The sequence below is a fragment of the Lissotriton helveticus genome, chromosome 8 (genome assembly GCF_964261635.1).
Source record: "Lissotriton helveticus chromosome 8, aLisHel1.1, whole genome shotgun sequence".
NCBI lineage: Eukaryota > Metazoa > Chordata > Amphibia > Caudata > Salamandridae > Lissotriton > Lissotriton helveticus.
In genome coordinates this window covers 19,591,226-19,618,839 of record NC_136069.1, presented here as the reverse complement: position 1 = coordinate 19,618,839, position 27,614 = coordinate 19,591,226, and the positions used below count along the sequence as shown (strand labels likewise).

General features: G+C 49.0%; 1 protein-coding gene across 4 annotated transcripts in view; it reads left to right on the top strand.

The window, feature by feature from the left end:
* Positions 1 to 27,614, top strand: part of HSF2BP (heat shock transcription factor 2 binding protein) — a 251,031-nt gene that overhangs the window by 114,993 nt on the left and 108,424 nt on the right. For all 4 annotated transcript variants that reach the window (XM_078656400.1, XM_078656399.1, XM_078656398.1 and 1 more), the window contains one exon: positions 14,814 to 14,955. In XM_078656400.1, coding sequence (XP_078512526.1) covers positions 14,814 to 14,955 — 142 coding nt within the window. The remainder of the gene's footprint in view (positions 1 to 14,813; positions 14,956 to 27,614) is intronic.

The following is a 27,614-nucleotide window of genomic DNA, read 5'->3' as shown; positions in this document are numbered from 1 at the left end:
TGGGCTCAAAAGAAGGCGGTACAAGTACAGAAGAAGGTTTAAGGTCATATAGAAATGCACAGTCGACAAGTAGGAGGAGTTAACAGTTTGCCAATGCTAGTAAACACATCCTGACAGTTACATACTACTAACAGCTGCAAGGACGGCTGCAAACTCAACTGAGCATGTGCAAAGGTGGAAGATGCTAAATATATCTCGTCTCTAGGCAGATTTCAAGTGCAGAGAACAGCGAGGTAGGACAGAGCACATGGCGAGCACATGGTAGCACATGGCAAACAAAATGGCTGATAGAAATACAAAATGGATTCCACAAAACGGACAAGATAGCCTCTAAATACAAGATGGCTTCAGCCAACGCTAACGCAATCGATGCCAAATTACAACAGAGGCATGAGCCCTATACCCTTACAGTGTCTAAGTCCATTCGTAGACATTGTAAGTGTTGTAAAGCCATAAAGACGATATGGTCTGGGAGTTGGTCATTACAAGCTTCACAGCTCCATAATGGTTTTACTAAAACCTGGGAAGTTTGGTAGCAAACTTCTCAGCACATTTAACCCACACTGATGCCAGTGTGGGATTTAATGTAAAATGCACCCAGGGGGCATCTTAGAGATGCCCCCTGAAAAACGACCAGCCCTGGTGTGGTTCATGAATGGCTGCCCACCATTTGCTACCACCAACCAGTTTCTGGACCCCTGGGTAGAGAACCTCTGCTCTCTGAGTTCAGAAACAAAGCTCATCTTGGGCAGAAGTGTCATGCCTTCTCCCCCTAGATGGGCTGGATCCCTGAAGGGGAACCTTCAAAGGCCTACTGCCGTTGTAAGCTGTCCCTGGCTTTTGCTGCCCCCAGCAACTGACGCCCACTGTATTTGTGTCCTCTCCCCCCCCACACACTTTGGCATGATAATTGGTGCGAAAACCAAGCTAAGAGGGAAGGTGTGCCCACCTTTGCCAACCCTGAGGTGAGGAAGGCAAGGTGAAGCATCTGAGTCCCCGCCATCTTGAAGATGAGGGGATCCAGCCAGTTAGGGAGAGACTAATGTCTCCTCCCACTGGAGGGTGGAATAAAAGGGGGTGTACCCACCCCAAAGAAGGGACCCATTGGTCCCGACCTGCACACCCCTTTAACTTCCCTACATTTTGTATTAAGGGCAACCCTAAACCTTGCCTCCTCAGATTTGAGCAAGAAAGAAGAAGGACCAAAGAGCCATGCTGACGCAGGAAGAAGAGGACACCTACTGGTTTGGACTCCCAACTGTCCTGTCCCACCTTCAACCTGCCACAGCAAGAACCGTGGTGAGTCTGGCAGCCAGCAACCCCCAGAGACCGGAGGGCCTGCCCTGTACACATGTAACAGGCTCTGTTCCCCGTTGTTAGATTTGGGGGTCTCTGCTTGGCACAGGTAGGTACTTGTGACAAATAGGGACCCTCTCCTCTAGTCAAGGAAAGGGGGATTACACTCCTAAAATAGCCCCTGCTCTCCCTCTAGGTAGCGTGGCGAGAGCAGCCAAGGCTTATTTCAGAGGCGTTGTAAGTTAAGCAGTTGTGACCACATACAGTAACCCAGTGACAACACTGCTAATGGACAACAAACAAGTTTTAGATAAAAAATAAGTAGACTTTATCTAGAGTTACCACAAGACCATAAACAATAAAAATACACACTATAAATACTTTAAGATGGTAGTTTTAAGCTTAGTTCAGTTCAGTTCTTAGATGCGACACTCTGGGTCAATGTACCTTAAGTTGCGTTGCGCTTCCACGACAAGCAATGTCGCAGCGATGGGAAATGCGGCAAAGTTCAGGTGCAAAGAAATAAAGACGTGAAGATCTTCCAGATGCGGCATGCTTCTTGGGGATGCGAGAAGCTCCTCGGTTCGATGCGTGGACTTCAGCGGCGACATCCAAGATGCGACGGCAGCAGCTCCAGCGGCAACGCTCTTCTCCCACGATGCGTGAAGCTTCCGCTCGATGCGACAACTACAGTGGTGACATCCAAGATGCGACGGCAGCAGCTCCGACGGCGGCGCGCTTCTCGGGGATGCGAGGTGCTCTTGGTCGATGCGGTGCAATGTCTGACAAGTAAACCAAATAGCCAAACATGGAATCACTAATCCATACATCAATTTACAATAGGAGCACTTGCACTGTGGCACTGGATAGCAGTGGCACAGTGCCCAAAGCATCTAACACCATCAAAAATACGTGAGGCAACAGCAAAAATGGAAGGGAGACCCACGCCAATGGTGCCAGGCATAACACCCGTGAGCACCAGATTTGCTCAAGCCAAGACGCACCCACAAAATCCAGATTCTAGCGACTCCGCGATTCTGCACCCGATGCCCACGGCCAGAGTTCGAGTGGCCCAGCACCACGAGGCGGTCTCCCCAGCGCTCCTGACCTGGGATCTGCTGATCCCTGAACTCCCTCAAGCTTCAAGACGATGCCTGCAGCCTCAACCTGATGAGTGCCCCCGACTGTGATCGGAGCTTGAAAAAAACTCAACGCCAAAACACCCCTGTACACGACGCCTCAAGGAAGGGACCCACTGGTCCCGACCTGCACTTGGGTGGCCCGATGGACTGTGTCCAGGCATCCTCCAAGAACCCATCTTACCTCTTCAGCTGGTGGTCGCCTTTAGAAAGTTTTCCTGCCCGAGCCTGCAGCAACTTTGCAGAACCGAAGTACTCCATTGTAAACCACAGGGTCCCGACATCTTCTTGGCACCCTGCACCCGGCCGCCCCTGTGCCACTGGTGGTGCCACTCCTGTGCTGAATGATGACCCCTGCAGTGCTGACCTTATCCCCAGGAGCTTCGCTCCCACACCGAGTGGCCTGCTCGTTAGTCTTTGACCGGAGGCCCCCTTAGCCCCCTTGGCTAACATTGGGTCCCTGCACTCTGCACCCGGCCACCCCAGTGCCGCTGGTGGTGCAACTTGAGTGCCTACCTAGACCTTGGGGAACCTTGGTCCTAACCCCAAAAACCCCCACATGTAAATCCAGTACTTACCTGTCCAGTACTTACCTGTAAAACCGATAACCATTTTTCTCCCATAGGAACCAATGTTACGCGTTTTGCCCCTAAAAATGTTCTAAGTGTTGAACTGATGTTTGTATGGAGAAAAAGTAACTAGACTGCAAATCCTTAAAAGTATAACTTACCGTGTATTGCGAGATCCCCGGCATGGTATATAGGTATACCACCGAGTAGTCCATGTAATCTAAAAGTAATCACAAAGTATTTTCAAAGTAATTACTGTATGATGTAAAGTGCTTTTTAAACCAATACAAACCTGTAACGATTGCAAATCCATTCTCAATTGCATTTCTGCGTACAGCCTTGCATTTGAAAGTACATTTTACCTACCTGTACCAAGTCCTGCTTAGTTTTAGAAATAAAACATAAGTATTCCTTTTTTATACTTACCCAGTTGCTCTGGATTCAGTCTCAGAGTGTGTGTTATCAATCCTTGGTTTAGTGAATACAATATATGCTTAACACACCCGTAGCATAAGCCTAACTGCTCCCCCACACTACCACAGAGAGCTGTTACTACTTACCTAATTTAGTGTCTGCAAACCTCTGGGGACTCCCTGGACTCTGTGCACACTATACCTTACTTTGGTATAGTATATACAGAGCCAGCTTCCTACAGTATCCACCACATTTGTGGTGGATTAGCCCACCAGCAAAACTCTCAACAAGACCCTAAATCTGTAGAAGTGAACATGCTCTCCAAGACTTTATTGTTAAGTGCGTCCTCCAGAACTGATAAACTGAGTTTGGTTTTCAGGACCAGGGAGTTTATCACGCACTGTGCAAGCTGGAGAACCAGTTATTCTCTGGAACTAGAGAAAAGGATAATTCTCTGTTGGGCTGCAGAATCTCTTAAGCGTTTATGGTTTGGAGAACATGCTCAGCTTTTTTGGGGTGGACGACCAAGCATGTCCTCCCCAATGCTTGAGGATTGACTGTTTGAAGACTAGGATATGAAAAAGGTCGGTGAATACACTTGTGGCTTCTCAGTTGAGCATCTGATCCACTGTTAGAACTGAGCACTGGCTTGGCCTGGAGAATAGATTTAGTACTATTTAACTGCAGCATTAGGTTTGCTTTATGGGGCTAAAGAATTGACTGTACACTTCGAAGCTTCACAAACTAGCTTAAGTGCTGTGAGTGATGAAGCATACATTATGAGGTAAAGGTCCAGGGTGCTTGGAATTGCAGCATTATTTAGCTTGTGATTTATGCCTGAAAACCCTACGAATATCCTCCATATGGAGATTTGTAAATGAATATTAAGGAGAGAGACTCACTACCACAACCTCGAAAAGGGGGAAGGAGTAAGGGAAAAGAGACCGAAAGCCACTGCTTTCACCCTAATCTGCCGAACGTCAGCAGCTGGATGATGCCAGCAAGGTGGAATGTGCTTTTTCAACAGTAGAGTATAATCTTGAAATAAGAGTATGGATTTAAATGATAGGTTGATAAGAATCAACAACCATAAGCTCTCATAATTCAGAAGACTTACCCTACATTTGAGATTACGATCTTTGACAAACCCGGACAGTATTAGGAGACCCTCTGAGTCTGGATCACACGCTGCAGCGGGGTGACAAAATGTAGGTCAGTGCCAGATGGAACACACATCAGACTGCTGGAATATTTAAAGAGCAGAAACACGAAGGAAAGGGAAAACAAAACAAAGATACATGAACACCAACATGAACAAACTGAGAGGAATGGGAGCCTTACAACAAATAACATTGCTAGGTGCCCAGTAACTCCTGCTGTCTCTACTTGAAGTCACTTGCAAGCACCTGCCTTAACCTGTGTACTGGGAGAATAGATCTGATTGGTTCCTTTGGTCTGTCAGTCTTTCCTTCTCAGTCCGCTTCCACATGCCCATTCTCCACCTTCTCCACACTTTTTTTTTTTTTTTTAAATTCTTTTTATTGTTGCATCAGGTGAATCATTAGTACCATGAACAAGACATCGCGGGGGAGCGTCAACATTCCGCTCTACCCGCCGTTACGCAACTTTTTAAATAGACAGTTACATTGCATTCATCCTGACGAACTTATTATTTTTCATTTTCACCCCGAACTCCCCCCCCCCCCCATCAACTATAAGTAAAGGCAGTAACTGAGGGACCTCTCCTCGAAGCCCCCCCCACCCATCTTCCCCTCCCCCCCCAGCAGCATGAACCCTTCCAACCACTCCCTCCCCCCCCGCCCCTCATGGCTCTCTCGGTCCTCAAAGTTGTGTGTCAATGAGTATAAGCCCTCCCCATGGCCCGTAGCCTTCAAGTGCACATATGCTGGAATCAGCGACCTACACACCATGTCTGTGCTTCATCCTACCACCCGCCCACTTCCCCCCCCGGTCCCGCCCTCCTACTCCAGTCCATGGTAGTGCCTCCACTTGGCCCATATTTTTCTAAATTTTCGGGGGCACCCCCTAGCTTTATACGTAACACGTTCAGCTGCCATATACATATCCAGGCCTCTTCTCCATTCCTCGAGATTTGGTTTCCCAGGCGCCCCCCACAGTCTTGCAATGTCCCTTTTTGCGACCACCAGGGCCAGCAGCAGAAAAATGAGCAAGTATCGCGTGATATCCACCTCCGTGGACATTCCCAAGAGCGCCAATTTGGGGTCCCTGGGTATCTCCACCTCCAGTATCTCACTCAATTCATTGAAAATCTCGTCCCAATATTCCTGTATCACTGTGCATCCCCAGATGATGTGGAAGAAGTCGCCCGTTGGGTGCTGGCATCGTAGACATGCGGTGTTAGTAACCCTCCCCATCCGGAAAAGCCTCACCCTGTCAAAGTATGCCCGATGAAGGACCTTAAACTGAATGAGGCGAAGCCTCGATTTTATGGCCACTTCTCGGGGGTGCATGAGTATGAGTTCCCAGTCTAGGTCCTCCAGCGTGCCCACATCCGCCTCCCACCTCTCCCTGAGGACCTGTAGATCACCCAACATGTTATTTGTCAGTGTTTTGTAGGTCATGGATACCGCCCCCCTCTGCATCTGTTCTTGCAGTAGGCGGCCCTCAAGTGGTGCAAACTGGGGAATGTCAGTGAGAGATATGTGTTGGGCTCCCCATGCATGTCGCAGCTGTATGTATTTGTAATATTGGGTTCTCTGGAGTCCAAACTCCTGTTGCAGTGCTTGGAATGTTTTAAGCTCCCCCTTTGCTATGACATCCCCAACTGTGGAGATGCCAATGTCATCCCACCTTTGAAACCCGCGCAACTTGTTCAGTTCAGTCAGCCACCTACATGCCCATAGGGGGGTTTGGCGGGTGAGCCTTTCATGCCAACCCATTCTAACCGACGCTCTGCGCCACGCCGTCAGGGTGATCCTAGTCGCGGGAAGAAGCTGGCGGCCTCCCCTCCCCCCATATAAAAAGTGGAGCACCGTCTTATTGCCCCATTTAGACCTCTCTAGTGCATAGGTGGGGTGGTCCGCCGGGGCGTGTATCCAATCGTTGATCGGGGTGAGGTGTTCCGCCCAGTAATAGGCCTCCAAATTAGGCAATGAGAGACCCCCACTATATTGGTGGCGCTGCATAGTCGTGAGTGCCACCCGGGCCTGCTTCCCCAGCCACAAGAAGGAGCGGAGATCGGTATGGATTTTCCGCAGAGTCTGAGCCGGGAGGGGATAATACTCATTTTGCAGGGCGTATAAAAACTTTGGGAGTAGGATCATTTTATACAGGGCAGCCCTGCCCAAAATGGTGAGCGGGAGCGGCCGCCACCTATCCATCTCCGCCTTTGCCGCCACCAAAATTCTATCGACATTGTCCGTGTAGGAGCGCTGCACATCTCGGGTGATAAAGACCCCCAGATACCGGAAGCCTGCCGTGGTGTGAATGAGCAGCTCAGGCAGCTCCTCCCCTCGCGGGGCACCTTGTGGGTCGTATAGGACCGACTTATGCCAGTTTATAGTATGGCCGGCTACCGCCCCAAAGTCGTCCAGTTCCCTGAATAAGGCCGGTATCGTCGTGGCCGGGTCGGTCACATACAGCAGCACATCATCGGCGTAAAGGGAGATCTTCTCCTGGTCAGTGGCCGATTCCCCCCAGTGGAAGCCAGTCACAGCTCGGTTGAGCCGGATGCGGATCGCAAGGATCTCGATCGTGAGGGTAAAAAGGAGTGGGGATAGCGGACACCCCTGTCGCGTCCCCCGCTCTATCGCGAACTCTCTCGACATTCGCCCGTTTACGCGCACTCTAGCCCTAGGTTTCGAGTATAGAAGTTTCACCCAGCGCTGGAACTTGGGCCCAAACCCAAACCGTTCAAGGGTCCCCATTAGGAAAGGCCAGTGGACCGCATCGAACGCTTTTTCCGCGTCCAAGGAGAGGAACCAATGTGGCTCCCTCCTGTCACAGACTTCTTGGAGCCAGTTGTGGGCGCGCCGCAGGTTGAGTTTGGTGGCCCTGTCCGGCAGGAACCCGGACTGGTCCGGGTGGATCAGGCCCGTAATTACCTGACGCAAGCGCCTTGCAAGAATAGTGGCTAGGATTTTGGTCTCAATATTTAGCAACGAGATTGGGCGATAGGAGGAACAGTCTCCAAGGGGCTTGCCTTCCTTGTGGATCGGGATTATGGTAGCTAGGGCCAGGTCCGGCGGGAGGCCTCCGGAGGCAAACGCACCCTCATACAGCGACTTCATGTGACACGAAAGGAGGTCCCCCGTTCGTTTGAAGAACTCCGCCGGGAAACCATTAGGTCCCGGAGCCTTCCCCGGTTTCAGGGCAGCCATCGCCTCTGCAATTTCATCTAGGGACAGGGCGGCTTCCAAAGCCTCACTATCTTCAGGGGTCAACTGCGGAATGTCCACGCTACCCAGGAACGATCGCGCCACCTCGCAGTCCCCTAGGTCCCTCGCCCTGTAGAAGTCTTCGTAATAGGTCGCAAAGGCCTCTGCAATGGCGCCGTCTGTGGACGCCCGCGCCTTACTAGGGAGCTCAACCCAATCCACCCACCTGGCAGCTCTCTCGCGCCTGCTCAACCATGCCATGAGTTTACCAGATTTGTCGCCAACATCGTATAAGCGATGTAGGGTGGCCAGCGCCTGTGTACGCGCCTCGTCCGTACTTAGTTCTCTATACAGCCTTTGCGTATCTAGCAGTAGTCTAAGATCAACCTCCTCCTTCGTTCTGTGATATTCTGCCTCTCGGGTCAAGATGTTTGCCTCCTCCTTCGCTATGGCTTCCGTGCGTTTCCTTCTGGCCTCCCCTACCCTGGATTGGAAGCGGTCCCTCAACACCGTTTTCATGGCTTCCCACAGTGTCACTCCGGACTGTACCGATCCCTCATTTTCGGCCATAAAAACTTTGATATCCGCTCTTATGCCCCTTAGAATTTCAGGAGTCTGTAAATCCCATGGCGACATATGCCACTGTGCCTGGCCTCTCCCCCTTCCCCGACCTATGTGTACGAACAGCGGAGAATGGTCCGAGATACCCCTCGCCCTATAGTCCGCCTCGTCTCCCGCCGAAAGCTCCTGCCTAGATGTGAAAATGTAATCTAGCCTAGAGAAGACCTTGTGGGCCCCAGAGTAAAATGAGTAAGCCACGTGGGCAGGATGTAGCCACCGCCAAACGTCAGTAAGACCGATCGTGTCCATTCTGCGCGCCAAAGCCGTCTCTGCAGCCACTGTGTGGGGGTTCCCAGATCTATCGCGCGTCGTGCTCATCACGTCGTTGAAATCCCCCCCCACAATCTGTATTGTGTCCGCCGTGTCTAGCAGAATGGCCGTGATCTCCTGCATTGTTCGTGTTTGTAATTTGGGTGGAGCATATACCGACAGTAGAGTGTACCTGCGCCTCCTCCATGTCCCCTGCACCCCGGCAAACGAGCCCTGTGGGTCTAACCATGTACGTGTGACTGCGAAAGGTGCTGTTTTCCTAACTAGTATTGCCGTGCCCCGTGAGTCCATGGTGTAACCCGCGTGTGCCAGAACTGTGTACTGCCCGCGCGCTAAAAAGGCACAGCGGTTCCCCCTCAAATGTGTTTCCTGGAGGAAAACGATGTCAGGTGCCACTCGTTTAATATATGCAGTGACCAGGCTCCTCTTAATTTTGGAACCCAGTCCGTTTACGTTCCAGGTCAGCGCCTTAACCCCAGCGCCTTCACCGTGGGGTGTAGCTAGTGTACTCGCCATTGTTCCACTTGAGGACTATCCAGCACCGGGCCCCAGGGCCGGGACGGTGGCAAGGGTAAACTTTCCCGAACTTGCTGCTGCTGCTGTTTTTTGACGAACTTCCCCCCTCCCTCCCCAGCTCTCTCAACAACCCCAACGTGGGGTAACATGGTAACAAAGCCCCATCCCGCTCCCCCCACCCCACCTCCCTCCCCTTCCAGTTGCATCCCCATCCGGGTCTCAACTATCCACGGGAGTAGGCCTGTCGCCCTCCCACACATCCCACCCTCAAGAAACCTCAACCAGTGCTAAAAAACACAAAAAACAGTACTAGGGGGGTGCCAACTTGCTTGCTCTGCATCGCCGAGCCGTCATCTTTTCCCTTTCCCAGTGCATCGTTGTTCACGAGTGTGAGTCTTGTGTGTCCATCCGTTCCTCACGACCTGTAGAGTCTTGCTCCAGCTGCCGGATCTCTTTGGCCAGAGGGTGCAACGAATCACTCCTTGTATCATCCTCCTCTCCTCCGGATGCGCGGCCCTCCGATTCCTCTATTTCTTCTTCCTCCGAGCGGATTCCATTTCTCAGGCTACCAAACCTCGAGCCTGCCACGGAGTCGGAGCCCGGTGACGCCGACCTGCCTCGCCTCCTGTCCTGCTGGTTGCTGGTCCTGTATGGAGTTTGCGGCGTCTTGTGCTGTGTCCTCTTCAATCTCCGTCTTTGCGGCTTCGGCCTCTCCCATGTCGGACGTTCCCGTAGTGACCGGTCTAGCTCTGCCCGGCCCGCCGCCTCCCTACTATTCAGGATAGGCCGCTCCTCCAGCCATTGCCACGCGTCGTCCGGGTGTGCAAAAAAGATGGATTTGTCCTGATAAATGACCTTGAGCTTGGCCGGGAAGAGGAGCATATACTGGATGTTGAGGGACCTCAGCTTTGCTTTTACGGCGTCAAAGGAGCGGCGTTGTTTGGAGACTTCCTGACTGTAGTCCGGGAAGATCATTATGGTGGCGTTTTCAAAGCGGATCTCACCCAGTGTCCTGGCCTCTCGCAATATCAGATCTCGATCGGCAAAGTTCAGAAACCGGGCTATGACCGGTCTTGGTCTCGCACCCTCCGGTGGTTTGGCCAAGAGCGCCCTGTGCGCCCTCTCTATGATAAAACACGGGGAAAACCGCGCCGTAGGGAAGGTCTTTTTGAGCCAGTCAAGGAGGAAGGCGGTCATACTCCTTTCTTCAATCCCTTCTCTAAAGCCCACGAAGCGCAGGTTGTTCCGCCTTGACCTGTTCTCGGCATCGTCCACCTTCCACAGAAGTTGACGGTGGGAGGCCTGGAGCTCTGCCATGTCCTTCCTTAGCTCAGCCACCGACTTCTCATTGTCCGTCAACCTTGTCTCAGTCACCGTGACCCTGTCGGTTAAGTTACGAAAGTCCTGGCGTAGCAGCGTAACCTCGGATCCTACCTCCCCGATTTTGGTTTCCAAGGCCGCTCGTGAAGCTTGGATGTCCGTTCTAGACGCCTGTATGGCCTCCAGCAGCATGTCCGTGTCATTGCGTGCTCCTGATTGCACGGGCCGTTGTTCCACCGCGGGTCGCGGAGCAGCGAAATTGTCCATTGGGCCTTGCCCCTTGGTCTTGGGTGCCGTTGCATTCTTACCCATAGCGGCGTTGTCTAGAGGCCAGGGGCTTCTGGGATGAACTTGCCTCCCTCCGCGGTATCGCTGGGCTCGGCCGTGCGCCGGGAACAGAGGCAGAGTGAAGTAGCGCCTCGACAACGCAATGCCCTTGGGCGGCCCCTAATTATGGTCCTGGGAACCTCTGGGCCGGGGCCCGCGTACACTCCCTGTCCTGACGTGGAGCGCTGGGGCCGGGCTCTGGTCGCAGATTCACCCCGGCTGCAATACTGGAGGGGGCCCCGTCTTCACCCCTGTCCGCGCCGCGGGGGCCAGGGGGTGCTCCTCAGCCTGTGCCTCGTGCGCGTCCCCCCCGGGATTCTCCCTGTCGCAGTGCCGGATCACCAGGCGTGGGCACAGGCAGGGTGGTGCCGGCGGCGACAACCAGCCGCTCCCGAGCCGGAGCGGGCCACAGGAGTTCCAGGGCAGGAGGAGCAGGCCTCCGTAGTCTGTCGCGGCTCGAGGGCCGTCTCTCCGTGGGTCGTCAGTGCGCGGCCGCCATCTTGGTAAAGGCGGGCGCCGCCACCGAGATCAATCCCAGTGCCAGGCCCAGGACAGGTGCGGCCCTCCTCACCTCGGTGGAAGGCTCACCGGCCCTCCGTCTCTGCTCCCAGGCACAGAATCTGCACAGCGTCGGAACCAATGCGGGGATCTCGCCGTCGCTACCTCTCCATCGCCACGACGGTCGCCATCTTGAGTAGGTGGTCGTCGGTCACCTCCGTCCTGCTCCCGCTGTCCGGCGGCGGCGGTGTGTGATCGTCCGCCCGGTGGCCGAGCACCCGATCAAGCCTCCATCAGCCCGCAACAGCTATTTGCGGGAATGCCGGCACTTGGCGCGCTCCTCTTCCTCCCGTCTCCCAGGCCGTCAGGACGATCTCCGGGGCATAGAGGAGACACCGTCACGTACAATGGCCAGGCGGGGTCGGCTCCGTTTCGGGACTGCAGCAGCCCTTGGCAGGTGTCCGGGCGTCAGTTCCTCACTTTTGGTGCCGGTTCTGGGTCTTGGGGGATAGTGAATGCCGGATAATAAGCAGGCTCGGCCGGAGCTCTGTTCAGGCACGTCTAGTCGGCCATGTTGCTGGCCACGCCCCCCCACCTTCTCCACACTTGACCTATTATTTGTCACTTCTCTATTTTAATCTCTTCGTGCACCAGCTGTTTTCTCCAATTCTTGCTCGAACTTCCTGACACAATTTATCCATAGAGGGTGCCCTTACCCTGTCATTGGCACCTTCTTGGTAGGGGTGATGCGGGGCCAGCCACATGGTACAGGGATATGTAGGGGGCACCATAGGTGCTCCCTAACGCCCACTACTAGGGGTGAAGGGGAGGGGGGGATCCCCAATGTCCCTTTCCATGGCGGGTAGCCCGCCATGAAACAGCTGGTGGAAAGGAACATTGTAATCCCTTCAGCAGTGCCTACAGGCACCGCCAGCTTTGTAGGGACTACAAGCCCCTCCGCCGCACCGGCGGGCTCAAGCAGCCCGCCACATGCATTGCGGTCAGTGTTTACGACCGCCACATGTCCGCCCGCCATCATAATATGCTGGGCGGTAAAGTTGGTTACGATGGTGGGGAGACCGCCATTTTAATCATCCTCTTATTTCAGGGAATTTGCTGGATAATAAAACTTAAAAACTTAATATTCCAACTCCATACTAACTAAATTCAGGGAATTCAAGGATGTTAGGGTATAGATGCTGTGATCCATACCCTGAGAATGGAGTGTGTGTCTGGGGATGGAGAATTGAGGGTACACTTAGGAGTTGGAGAATCTTTTGTGCTCTCTGTGATACTGAATCAGGTATGCCCTAAAAGTCTGGGGAAGACAGTGTGTGCACTGAGGCCGGAGAATCGAGCATGTTCCCTGGTCTTGGAGAATCCAACATGCACTCATATCCTTTGGAGGTACACAATCACATGTGTGCTTCAAGACTGGAGAATCAAGTGTCCGTTTCAGGGAGCCGAGATTTTACAAGACATTGCAGTCATGTTGACACAGCAGCATTGAATCTTTTAAAACGGGGTGAGTGGGAGAGGGGGGGGGGGCGTTGTCTGAAAAAATAGCTTAGAAAAATGTAGGGGTGAGGACTGATTCAACCAGTTAAATGACCACACAACTGTTTGCCATCAGCTGGCATTCACTTCAACAGCAGTGCAACAGCAGTGCTTTTAATCACAACTGCGGTACAAAAGGGGGTGGTGATGGACGGAGCATCTGAACCAATCAAACACTCACACCCAGTCAACAGATCTGGGTTTAATCCATCACCGTTCTTTAGCCCACTCTGCCACCCCAGTTCAGACATGGCCATATGCAAATCACTGACCGTGTGCCTCATGGGAACAGTCGAGCCCGAACTGCCAAGCCATGCCTTCCCTGGACCGGAAACAAGCTTCCTAGGACCGGTTTCTGGCATTACAGCCCTCTTCAGCCAGGCTTGCTTGAATCCAGTGGCAAAATGAGCAAGGGACTCACGTCTGAGCATACCCTGCCAACTTAAGGCGAACAAATCGGTACAAAAGGGGGTGGTGATGGACGGAGCATCTGAACCAATCAAACGCTCACACCCAGTCAAAAGATCTGGGTTTAATCCATCACCGTTCTTTAGCCCACTCTACCACCCCAGTTTGGGCTGGACTGTTCCCATGAGGCACAGGGTCAGACTGATTTTCATATGGCCATGCCTGAACTGGGGTGGCAGAGTGGGCTAAAGAACGGTGATGGATTAAAACCAGATCTGTTGACTGGGTGTCAGTGTTTGATTGGTTCAGATGCTCCGTTCATCACCACCACCCCCTTTTGTACCACTTTAATCACAACTGCAGCACAGATAGGCCTGTCTTTCTGATTGCCTTTATTTGTAAAGCTTTCCATATACCATCTCAACATGGCCATCTTGCTCCTCCTTCAAAGGAGATCCATGTGGTTGTGAACATTGTAGTCCAACACAGAGTGCCTGTTCCATGCAAATACAGAAAAACAAATCTATTCCATCGCATAAGTTAGACTTTGTGCAAGCCTTTTCTATTCCTGACCTCTTGTGTCCATAGAGTTACGAACATGTCAGCATCCTGCACCTTTCTTAGGCATGCAAAGAGATAGCATACAGAGACTGGATACAGGTTGAACTGCCCCTAATGCTGAGAAACAAAAGGTTTCAGCTCGTGATGAGTCTCATCTCAGTCTCCATGGCTGAAGAACGAGCATGCATTTTGGGCATGGTTTAGTGAGTGTGATCTCTTTCGATCGACTATCAAGCATATGCTTTTCTGGATTGGCAAATTAACTGCATGCTCTTCTAGCCTGGGCAATTAAGGGCAGGAGATGTGAGGTTTCTCTGTGGGTTAGTTTGATCTCTGCTCCTGGTGAATAAAGTTTGTACTCTGGTTCTGTAAAATGGAACTTGATCCCTTAGTCTTGAGAACTTAGGCCCCAGCCTTGGAGAATGAACCTGAATCTCAGGAGCTCGGCAGTGTATGATGCAGTCTAGACCTAAAGAATCAGGCTTTATTTCTCAGTCTGGGGATCTAGCATGTTCTTAAGGTTTGAAGAATAGAGAAGGCTCTGGCGAAGCAGGCTTGTTCTCTGGATGTGGTGGGTTACGTAAATAGGAGCTTAGCTAATACTGTATCATCCTTACTACAAGCGTATGACTAGATGAAATGGAGTGCTGCAGTCTATAGCTTGAAACCTGTTGCCTGGGTCTAGAACATTGCCTAGTCTCAGGTTATGATGATTTCAACAAGCCACCTCGTTTCACTTCTTAAACATTTGCTACAGTTATGGCGATAACGTCTGTTCTCTAGAACCTCGACAAGCCAACTGATGTATCTGATTGTTCAAGAGCTCCAGTTCCACTTGATGAAAAATGTTTTTTGCATTTCATTCCTCCTTGTTAGCGATGATTTTCTTTTCTTAATATTTCTTTACATGTAAATGATGGCATACCAAACAGACATAGTGTTATCTTTTGCATTTGCAGAGTAAAGCGGTGAGATTTTTCACCCTCGCTGGGCAGACAATAGAGAGCTTTGTGAAGTCCCTGACTGAGGTCATCAAGGAGCCGCAGGACTTGGATTCAGATGAGCAACAGTTTGTGCTGGGCCTGGCCGGGGTTGTAACCAGTAAGTGTCCACTGACTATTTTTGATCAGAATATTTTGTTGACGATAAACCGCTTCAGTCGAGTTTCGTGAGCCAGTGAGTGAACGGCTGGTGCGGTGGAGGCACTTCCTTTGCCGGGTCCACCACTAGCTACTCCCTTAGAAAAAGAAAGCTGATGGAGATGGGGTCAGAAGTTGCATCCTAAATAGGATGGGCCTTTCACCAACATGTCCAAGGCTGATTGTTCAGTAGAGAGGGATTTTTTGCCAGCTCTGTCATCAGGAAAACTGCCATTGACTGGTGTCTAAATTGTGAGAGGTAGATGATAGAATAGCGGATATCCTCTAACAGCTAGCAGCAGCCTTTTATCAGGGAGTGTGAGGTTATTGGAAGGATGTTTCTCATTAGTAGTGAACCGACGACCACAATCTTTTCTTTGATTGATAATTGATTTAACACTGCAGATCCATTCACAAAGGTGACTCAAGAAATCTAAGCAACAGAATTATGCTCATCGTTCCTGTCCTTCAAGGTGGGTAGTATCAGCATCAAGAGCGTAATATTTGTCCATGTAAGCTGTATCGCTCCTGTGGTTCCTATTTACAATAGATAGTCCAAGGTAAGGGAGCTGAACAGAGACAAAGACAGCCCAAGATGTCTAGGGCCCAGGACAAAAGGTCCTGAGCCTATTTGGCATTGCTTTGAACTCTTCTAAAAGCACCTCTGCAGTGGCTCAGAACAAACGTGTCTTTATGACCATTTATAACTTTTAGGCCCTGATTACGAGTTTTTGGCAAAGCGGTGGTGCAAACCCCCATGCCACTGCTCTGCGAAAACCCGCGCCGCCCGCTAAATTACGATTTTTATGTGGTCTTGCAGGCTGGCAGCGTGGTGGTCCCATGGCGGTGCCTCTTTTAAAGGTGGTAGTGCCATTAAAAAAGGCATCGCATTGGGACCCCAGTACAAGGTTTCTGCACGGCATGGACTCGAAAGTCCATGCTGTGCAGGAACCTATGAGCTTACCCACAGGGGGGCACATGTTATGGGCCCCTGTGTGCATCCACATGTGTTTGAGGCACAGGGGGACCCTGTAGGGCACCCACACCCTTTGTTCCGTCCCGCCAGGGTTTTCATGGGAACAGCCTCGAAAAGCCTGTCTGAGAGGAAACTCTTAATACGCTTGGTGGGACCATGGCGGTCCCGCCAAGCATAATGCAGCCTCTGACCGCCACACTTGAGCCAGGGAACGGCGATATCATTATCCAATTTCCCTTTCCTCACTTCTACTTCTGCCTTTCATATTCTTGTTGTACGTGGTCATCGGTGGTGATTGTGAGAGACAAAGAGATCAACAAGATTATTGCTTTTTGAGAAGAACCTAGCCGAAAGGCAGCATTGCAGTGTATACGATCAACCACAACGTTAGAGTCAAGCTGTGGTAGGATGATAGCTGGTTTGTAGACTATTACTGCAACATTATGTATCTTTCCAAATTTTGATTAATTAGAGTCCTCAGTGCAGTGATAAAAAAGGAGAGAAGAGCCTCTCCATCTGAGGATGCACTAAATATTTGCACCTCTAATATGTTATACATTGCTTGAACAACAGTATGCCACCTTTACTCTGATTCATTTATATAGACTTACATTTACATCAACTTTTTGACAATGCCTGTCATTTACAAAGAGTTACATTGATATCACATTTTTTTGCAATGCGACCAAATAATCGAGCATAAACCAACAAAAATATATGAGATGAGTGTCAGTGTACCCTGTTGAACATCCTTATAGCTGTTTTTGAAGAACTAGATATTAATCCACGTTTAATGACTCCAATTTTAACTCCTCTGAATCTGTATATGAAGTGTAAATCCTTAATTGTTTTCAGCGTTAATCACTTTGCATCCTCTTCTGATGCAATTATATCTTCAAGTTTGAACCACTTCAAATCACTCTTTGGCTGGGTTGCGTCCTTAAAGTGGGTCATTAGTTTTATGGTCAGTTCTTCTGTTTTATTGTGCTAATCTTAAACTTTGCGTTATGTGCCATGCCAGTCTCGTAATCACTCACAAAATCTCCTTTCCTCTTCTATCTTTTAATTAACCTCTACGGTACTGTGTTGCAAACTGTTTTTATTATTGATAGAGTATGACAATAACCTGCCTACTTCCTAGTAGTATGTGCCTCTTCACTTGCAGTAGTTGTAAGCTGGCATAGTAGGTATTTTCCAGGAGAAAGGGGGAATGGATCAAAGAGAGATACAGAACCAGTGCAAGGCTTCTCCGAGGCACCCAAGTAGAACGCAGGAGGATTGTAGCAAAATAGGCAAGCTGGATAACATCAAGCATTTGATCGTGTTTCTTTCTACAAGACATTTGCTATCAAGAGGTAGAGATGAACAATTGTACAATAATATATATATTTTTTTTAAATCTTTTTATTGAAGATATATAAAGAGACAGCAGCACTGTTACATAGATGTGCAGCACAATATATAGCAACAATACACAGATTGTAGATCGTCAAACACATCACACAGGTGAATCTCTCATTTGGGCTCAAGAGGATAGGTCTTCTTCTTCTGTGGGTATCAATGGTGATTCACAGATATCACCTCTGTATGAGTTCCATGCACCCCAAATTACGGACCACTTTTTTGGACAACCCCTTGCAATATATACAGTCTTTTCTCGAAACATGTTGCAATCCATGTTTGGTTTCCACTGGATCAGTGTGGGAGGTGTATCAGATCCCCCGTGTTGCGCTAGGTCCCGTTTGGCTGTCGAGAGACTCAGAGTTACCCAGGTCCTCTCGGAGGTGGTGAGGTCAGTATGTTCCCAAATGTTAAGGATGCAGCGCTTCGCCTCAGGGTGTATGAGTTTGTTCAGGACAGACCGAAAGGTGCGGTGTACCGCTTGCCAGAACTCCTGGATATGATCACAGTCCCAAAGGATATGCATAAATGTGCCCACTTGTCCACACCCCCTACGGCACTCACCCCTACCCCCTTCACATGTCCACCATTTGTGGTCCGGTGATGTAGGTCCTATAGAGGATCTTCAGCTGGACTAGCCGTAATCGAGCAGAAATACCCACCTCCCGAGGGTATGCTACCCCCTCCCTCCATTCATCCTCATCTATTTCAAGGCCGTCTGCCACCGAATGTGTTTCGAGAGGATCAGGGGTATTATACAGGAGCTTTTTTATAAGTAACGGAGACTGCCTTTTCCGGCAAGTAGCCATCAAGGAGCCTATCCTCCAGTGGGGAGGAGTCAGGGAGTGAGGTGCCCTTCGGTATCGCCGAGTATAGGGCATGGCGGATCTGCAGATAGCGCAAAAACTCTAGAGTCCACCATTTCAAATCGCTGTTGTAGTATTGAAAACGGCACCACCTCTCCCTTGGACCAGAGATCACCTATTCGTGAGATGCCAATTAAATCCCACCTATCAAACCCTTTGGAGGTCCGCAGTTGGCCGAGTTCTGCAGAGTCCTACAATGGGGTGGCGAGGGTTAGCCTACCGCTCCAGCCCTTGCTTTTTTGGACCTCATGCCAGATCCTTACGAAATGCTTGGTAGGGACGGTGAGTGGGAGTTTCTCCCGGGGAGTGCAAAGTGCAACACCAAAGGTCCTGTCCGGCAGCAGCCATCTATCCATGGCATATCCTGGATCATGAGGGCCGCGATAGGTGGCCCGGTTAATGGCTGTCAACTGAATGGCCCAATAGTATTTCTTGATGTCAGAGAGGCTAATGCCTCCATCGAACCAGTTGAGGACCAGTTTCTTGTGCGCTATACGGGCTCCTCCGTTCCAGATCAGTTCCCTTTGGAGGTCTTCAATTTCCCTAAAATAGCTAGCCGGCACCGGGTTGGGCGTATTTTGCAGTGCATACAGGAAGCTGGCCGGGCCATCATTTAAAATAAGGCTGCCTGTCCCAGGAGTGAAAGGGGGAGCGTCTTCCAAGTGACGATATCCCTTTGCAGCTTCTGTAGGGGGGTGGGGGGTGAGCAAATTTCTTTTAATAGGCAACTTAGGGTCAGGAGTAACAAATATTCACAGGTAGCGAAATCCACCCTGTGCAATCTGAATGGGGCAATCATCGAATAAAGGGGGGGGGGAGCCCTTGAGCACATAAAGTATCTATTTGTCCCAGTTAATCGAAAACCCGGAATACCGCCCAAATACCTCAAAGATGTCAAGAAACATGAGTGATCTGCGGGGGGATGTTAAAAAAAGGAGAATGTCATCTGCATATAATGAGATGCAATCTTCCCAGTCCGCAGACCACCTCAGGCCTCGTATGACGGGGTCCTGTCTGATCCAGGCCCCTAGGGGCTCAAGGGACAACGTGAATAATAGTGGGGACAGAGGACACCCCTGGCGAGTGCAAAGGCCTTCGAGCGCTTGTTATTCACTACGACCTGAGCCTGTGGTGCCGCATAAAGGAATCTTACCCAGGAGATAAAGAGGGGCCCGAAACCTAGCTTTTCTAACACCGCAATGAGATATGACCATTCCACGGTGTCAAATGCCATTGAAGCATCCAAAGAGAGTACTACGGCATCTTCCTGTATCGTATCAATTCTACCCATCACGCCATGCACTCACCTCAAGTTAAGGGCTGTACAATAATATTTACAGTACAACGCCTTTAGAATTGTACTTACCGGCTTCTGATCTGTAGGGCAAAATGTACTTAGAGTTGTCAGCGGGGAGGGAAGCGAAAGAACCAGGTTGTGGAAACTTTTGTACAAGGAGGAGAGTCTTTGAAGCTACGGGAGATTGGTGGAAGGCAGGAGCTGAAAGAGAACTGTGTAAAGAGAGCACTCTTAGAAGTAATCCTGATGGAGCGGAGAGGGAAGAAAACGAAAGTGCGTGGCTGGTGAACGGCCTCTTACAGGACAGTCTGTGCATCGTAAGGTATTGGCAGACATCAATGCATGCCGTTACTGACCCCAAATCCTTCTCTGCCTACATTATGCTATGCTGACGACACCCAGCTCATGTTCAAGCTCACTCCAGATAGCGAGAAATTTGCCACCAATTTCTCTAGCTGCATGGCTGCGGTCGCCACCTGGATGGATAATAACTGCCTCCGTTTAAATGGTGACAAAACGGAGGTGCTAGTGGTAGGGAACAAAACCTCAATATGGTCCCAGGCTTGGTGGCCTACTACACTGGGTGAGTACCCCCACCCAGTCGAAAAAGTCAAAAACCTAGGGATAATGATTGACTCGGATTTGTCGGGAAAATCACAAGTCAATAAAACAATAGGCAAATGTATGGGCACGCTAAAAATCTTGCGAAAAACCATCGATCTGATTCCCACTGAAGCAAGGAAAACTTTAGTGCATGCACTAATAACACCCCACTTGGATTACGGAAACGTTCTCCTATTAGGGGTGAACCAAAAACAACTGCACCAGCTTCAATGCATTCAAAATGCAGCTGCCCGCATGGTACTGGGTTTACCAAAAAGATCATCCGCCTCTGCAGCCTTGTCTAAGCTACATTGGCTCCCAGTTAGAGAAAGAATTAGATTCAAGAGTCTCTGCTATGCCCATAAAATTGCACACAACAAAGGTCCTACCTATTTGAGAAATCTTCTCACTATCCATCGCCCTACCAGAAACCTCAGATCCTCGGGTATGTCACAATTTAAACTTCCCCGGATCTATAGAGCAAAACTGGGTGGTCGCTCCTTTCGATTCCTTGGAGCAAAACATTGGAATGCCCTCCCAGTTCATTTGAGAATGGAACCATCAGAAACCCTCTTCAGAGTTAAACTTAAAACTCATCTCTTCCCCCATTAACATCTTTCTGTACTCTGTTCCGGTGGGCCGTAGGGAGTTTTGTCAGCAATCAGCGCGGGGATACACAGTTGTGCAGCCATGCGCTTTACAAAACGCTTTATTATTATTATTATTATTATTGACCCAGAAATCACATTACACTCCTCACCCCATTCCAACGGCCCAGTCGCTGCAAGTCAGACCGCAAAAAATGTTGCCTTGAGCAGACATGTCCTCACTACCGAGTCGATCTGGAGAGAATGTGCAGTTTGCTTATGGAATTCCTCTGAAGGAAGACCTCCCCCAGATCTTGGCGGGTGGATTTTTTGAGAAAATCTCAAGTCACGGGACATGGTTTTGAGGAGCTGATTTCTACTACTGTACCTCTTGCAGTCTACCAGATATTGTAATTGATACTTGACCTATTGAGAATCAACAGTATCATCCAGTTCGAGTACAGGGGTATCGTGAACTATGGTCAGTGGAGAAGGTAACATAGGAGATGAAATAGCTCACACGAAAAGTGGTCAACCGGGTGATGCATCTGCAAGGAGGTGTAATAGAAAATGGTGTCATATTTATAGCCTCAAACGTGGCGTGAAATCCTAGGACGGGCTAAAAGTGGATGGAAAGCCAAATCTTGTCATCTGTAATGCAAGATGTAGCAATTTGATGATGTCTATCTGCAGATCTTTTATAGTGAGCTTTTGCTAGACGTAAATACAGTAGCATGTCAACTTACTCTGTTGCTAGTAACTTTAAGACTGTCAAAACAGAAGGAACCGAAGTGTGTGAAACAAATCATATAGCAGTATCTGAAAACCATAGAACAAAAAAAAGGAGTGACCTAGGGAACCTTGCAGTGATTTGTTGTAGGCAGATTCCGTAGTTGGTAGCCACGTGACCCAATGTTCTTGTTTTATAGCAAGGCATTGCAAATATCGCTGCAATGTCCGATTCAGATACGTTGTCTGGGTAAAAGCTGGTGGATTAATAGTTCACTATGTCTAATTAATTTCTGGAACAGCACTGTCCAGTAAGTGGGACTAAAATTATGAGGGTCCATCTGTGACAGTAATAGAGGATAACCCGTGTGGGCAGACTACTTATTAAAGAAAGACTGTGGCAAGTTCTAGGACACAAGGTATGGGAAGGAGGGCACAAAGTAGGCATATTTTGTAAAGTAACCCGCTATAACTAAATGAGTGGTATGTTGTTTGAAAAGGTGAACGTCCGTGATGGAATTCATGGATTCCTCTCAAAGGTATTTTAGGGTTAAGTAGAGCCCAGGATTTTTTTGATGTGACGTTTCAATCACTTATTGAGAGAGCCCCAGCTCTTCCGTGTCTCTCTCCTAGTTCATAAACAATGTGAAATTAACCCGTTCCATGCGTCGGACGGCCCAGTCCTACGTCACAGTGGGCCTGTGCGAAGGATGGCCGGCTGAACCCCGCCCACTCATTAATTTGCCCGCACCGCAGCGGAATTTGCACTGCAGTCAACGGGTTAAAACCCAGAAACAAACCGCATCCTCTTCAGAATCCCCAGACTATTATGATCTGCCCACATAGACATTGGGAACCTTACTCCTTCCAGATAATGTCTACTTCATTCCCACCAACTTGTGATCAAAGATTGTGTAATGACTTTCTGTGAAAGAAAGAATGGGAGAAAAAAGGAATCCGATGAAATGCTTCTGTCACAGGATCTTTGTTAAAAAGAATGTGAACTATCGTTAATGGGAAAGCATAGGTTTCTATTATAAAAGGTTGGCAGGATTCGATAAAGTAAGCCTGAGTAGGTGAAAGCCTTAAGGGCAGAGGAAGGATCCTGCCAATCGCAATAACAAAATGACAATGGCAACACTCCGGGGGGGCGGCAGCAGAAGAAGTATTGGTACCTGATCCATGTTGCACCTTTCTTGGTTATCTGATTCCCACAGTCATTAGTTGTTTTTCTCTTCCTACCGGGTAGTGTTTTCCTTCCTTTTACTTCTTCCAATCCAGTATACTCAGCCATAATACTTACGTTAGCTTAACAAATCTTATTACCAACCTTCATCGACCCCTGAATCCTAGCACTTAGTCGACTTTGCCATATTGGTGCTTCAGAGCCTGGCTGTTTCTTCCGGTACATCCTAAGATCGTTATGGGATATTGTCTTCAGAGCCTCACATAAGACTTTAGTTGTGAGAAAAAGGGTTTGAGGCATAAATGTGATCAGTGCCTATATTCACAGAGATATTCATTGTGTGTTTCGCATAAACAAACCACCATATAAGTCGGTGTTACTAAAGAGTGTAATATGTAGCCGAAGGACAAGGCATGTGAGAGATGAGCTGAAGTTCCTGTTTTTCTCTCTTCTTCCCTGTATCTCATTTTCCATTTTCCCTGGAGAGATTGTGTTACTACAGCGGTTCACTCTCCACCCTGTTCCTAGTCTCTTCTGTTGGCTGATTGAAGGATTAGCATCAGAGTTTAAGCCACTTTCCATTCAAACCCATTTAAGAGTTGTGGCGAAATAGGAGCTGAGGTGAAAGCTAGTTTTTGGTTTTGATAAACTGATTAAATGTGATGCAATAGCTAAAAAACATTGATGTGTCTATAAAAGCTAGCAAAACCCAGGAACCATTGGCTGTCCTTACCGGTCCTTGGTTATGGCATTTCGTAACATCAGCAACCTTTTGCGAATCCATGTAAATAACAAAATGGTAAAGCCAAAGATGGTAATGCAAGAGATTTCAAAACTACACTTCTATAGATTTGCAGAAAAGGCATGGTTTGGCGCTATAACACTTCTCTCAGATGTTTCCTCTGTTCTTCAAAAGAATCAGAAAAAATTAAGATGCCATCTAACTAGATGATAATGTAGGTTTCTACGATGTCACAAATAATGTTCATAAAATCGTGAAATGCCGCTGATGCATTCCACAGACCAAACAATACAATCAAGTAATCATAGTGTATGTAATGAATGTTAACCCGTTGGGTGCTCATGACGAGCTCAGCTCGTCATGAGCTACGGCGCTCCGGTGCTCATGACGAGCTGACCTTGTCATGAGCACCGGGGCGCTGTAGGCGCCCCCCAGCACAGCGGGGGAAACAGCCCCGCATCGAAGGGGTTAATGGCCTTTTTCCTTTTGTTTCCTGATTTTATTTTTACCAAATTATAAGCACCTCATAGATTTAATATGGTGAAGAATTGGGCCAGTTTGATTGAATAAAACAGAGATTAATGGTAGAGCAAAATGTCTTTTAACAGTAATGGTGTTCGACTCCTGATAGTCCTGATAGTCCACTCAAGTGATACTCCATTAGTCATTGGCACTAGTTAAGATTGTCCTTGATATATTTTCTCAAACTTTGTTCCGACTTAAGAGTTAATGGACAAATTGTTCCATGAAGTATTTTATTGCCTGCATAACAGGTTGACCGAACAATCATACTCCCTATGAGGAGGTAAACTTTCTGCTTCTTTCCGCGAATACGTTGTTAGAATCTTTATACATTTCAGTTATTAAGAAGCATGACCTTTTTGTTGCTTCCACAGTATCACAAATAATTGGTTGAATTATGATTGTGATTTCAAACTCACCTGATAGGCGGATCGCGAAATTGCCAAAAATCCACAAATTTCACGAGCGGAACGAATTTTCCACCCAGGGAGGCGATGAGCAGATGCCCACCGATGTCGGGTGATTTCAGGTGAAGAAGGTGAAGATTGACTCTTCAGCCACGAGGACCAGGAGGCGTTGACGACAACCAGGAGCTGGATTCGAGCTGTCCCACGAAGGATGTCGAGTGCCTCGGTGTCGGTATCCGGATTGGACCCAACAAGCCTTGGCAACAGCAACCCACACACGAATGCAAAGATTGGCTTTGGGGCCGACCAGCAAGGTCTGAGGGACTCACCATTTGTAGGGAAGTCAGGGCACGTCTGAAGCAACCAGGGAAGGCCAAGAAACAAAAGAGTTTCCTTCGTAAGGACCCACCAGTCGACGGACCAGGGATCGTGAAGGTGCCTGGAGCAGAAATGCTAGAAGCGGGCCCACGGAACACTCGTGGAGTGTAGGCCCACAATCTTCGGTGCAGATGGTGCTCAGGGCTTGGACTACAATTAGCCTAATACACAACTTCGGGAAAGCTTGGGAAGTCGATGCACTAGCAAATGTGCACGGTGTCCAGGAGTTCCGGTTCCACGTCACTCGTGAGGGCTGCAGGTCTCAGCTTTGCTGTGATCTTGTGTTGGCCTTGGAGAAGTCTGGAAGTCTGTGTCCTGTGTCGCAAATCCGGCGGGAGCCTTGGAAATGCAGACCGGCAAGATGCTTCTTTGGTGCCTGTTTGAACAGGGGAGTCACTCCTTGACCCCAAGGGAGATTCTTCCGTCTTTTAGTCGAAATAGAGTGTCGAAGTTCCAGGATATATGTTGCAGAGTTTCGTCCAGGGTAATCTGAAGTCCTAGGACTGGGTTCCTATACTTATACTAAGTTTAGGGGTTGGACTTACTCTAGGGTCCCACCTATGGGAGGACCCGGGGTGGGGTGGTTACACCCCTTCGTCCAGTTTTGTGCCAGAGCAGGGGTGAGTGTCCCTGCAACCGGTTTGAACTGGGGTATGCACAGGGACACCAAGTGTGCCCCCAGCACTGTCTGAAAAGCATTCTATGAATGCACCCACCCAGCCCCAATACACTAAAGCCTGTCTGGGAGGTTGTTATACCTCCCTGTAACAGGAAACCTATTGTCCAGGCCTCCCCTGCTGGAGTTCGTCGACTCGTGTCTGTGGCTGCAGCATCCCTTTTGTGATGCTGGGGCTCTTTTAAACTTTTACCGATCAGGTAAGTGTGTACATGTCTTCTCCCTCTAGAAGGGTGGAATTCTACTCCCGCCGCCAGGACTGGTGGGGAGGGGGGAAGGATTCCAAAGTGTTTGACACCAAACATAACATGTTTACATGCAGCCATTCCAAAGTTAGCATTTACCGCGATGTTATAAGGCACTTAAGAGTATATGGTCTGGCTGCATCACAGAACAGCCTCAGAGAATAGATTCCGAACGCTGCAGATGGCTCAGCTCTTGCCTGGGCACCCTCTCACACAAATCCAAGCACTCTGCCTTCAGGATTGATTAGGCCTGCCATAGGAGTGACTTATAGGTTTATATGTGTCAGTTATTAAAGGTAGATATAGGTAACCTATATCTTAGTAAGGGGTGCAAGCACTACCTTACCCAGGCTGCAGTAGCTGACCTGTGGTGCCATTTTGGAAGGCTTCCCAGGGGTGGCATAATACATGCTTCAGCCCCTGGTAGGCCTCTGGGGTACCTATGCCCTTAGTACCTAAGGTACCATATACTAGTGACTCAGAAGGGTAACCCAGTAACCAATCTGGAGTGTATCTGAAGTACATGCAATCAATTTAGAGAGGAAGCAGCTAGGCTGGGGTCCTGAATAGCAGGGTCCCAGCCAGACTAAAGTCGAAAAACGGTGAAACACCAGCAAAAAGTGGGGGTAACCATAGGAAGCAGACCCTACTCTCCTACAGGCTTAACATCACAAAATGTATCTCCTGGCATAACAGCTTCCAGGAGTAAACAATCAGATTGCAGACCTTCTCAGACGACAGACAGCAAATCCATGAGTCGGAACTTCATCCCCAAATTCTCTACCCCTACTTTCAGGAATGGGGATTTCCTAACATAGACCTGTTCGCCACAGCTCAAAACGCAAAATGCCCAAGCTTTGCCTCCAGGTTAACACACCTGCTCTCCAAAGGCAATGCCCTATAGATGAACTGGTCAGGGATATTTGCCTACACTTTGCCTCTCCCACTCATTCCATTGGTAGTTCGGAAGCTCAGACAAACATCCTTTAAACTCATTCTCATGGCTCCCCCATAGGCACGTCAGCCTTAGTTCAGCACCCTGATAGAGCTCTTAGTAGTTCCACACCAAAAGCTGCATCTCAACTCCAGTCTCCCCAGCCATGGAGAAACCAAGCATCCAAATCCCAAGGAAGTCAACTTGGCGGTTTGGCTCCTGAAGTCACAGAGTTCGGTTATTTACAATTACCACCAGACTGTATGAACATCCTAAAGGAGGCTAGGAAACCTGCTACTGGGGCATGTTATGGAGCAAAGTGTAAACGATTTGTTATCCATTGTAACAATAACAATATCAGTCCCATTGATGCTTCAGTGGACAACATCATCTGTTCTCTCTTACACCTATAGCAATCTGGACTAGCTTATGCATCCATTCGATTGCATCTTGCAGCAGTTGCTGCATACTTACAAAACAGACAACACTTATCTCTATTCAGGGTACTAGTGATTAAAGCCTTTATTAGAAGGACTAAAAAGAGTGGTACCGCCAAGGGTTCCACCTGCACCAGTATGGAACTTAAACATAGTCCTTACAAGGCTAATAGGTCCACCATTTGAACCAATGCACAGGTGTCAATTACAAATCATCTCATGGAAGGTTGCTTTTCTTATTGCAATCACTTCCCTAAGGAGAGTTGGTGAACTCCAGGCACTACCTATGCAAGAGCCTTTCTTTCAACTTCACAAAGACATAGTGGTTTTTCGATCCAATCCCAAATTTCTTCCTAAAGTGGTTTCTGCTTTTAATATCAATCAGTTGAGTTACCAGTGTTCTTTCCTCAACCTGATTCTGTAGCAGAACGAGCTCTACACACACTAGATGCTTGAATAGCTCTACTATATTATGTCGAGAGATGGATTGAGAAATGTATGCAGACCTGTTATGTGAAAGCGAAAAGAACCTTGACAATACCCCCTAGAGCGCATTCCACCGGCAAAATAGGGACAACTATGGCCTTCTTAGGGAATATTCCCCTAGCTGACATTTGTAAGACAGCAACATGGTG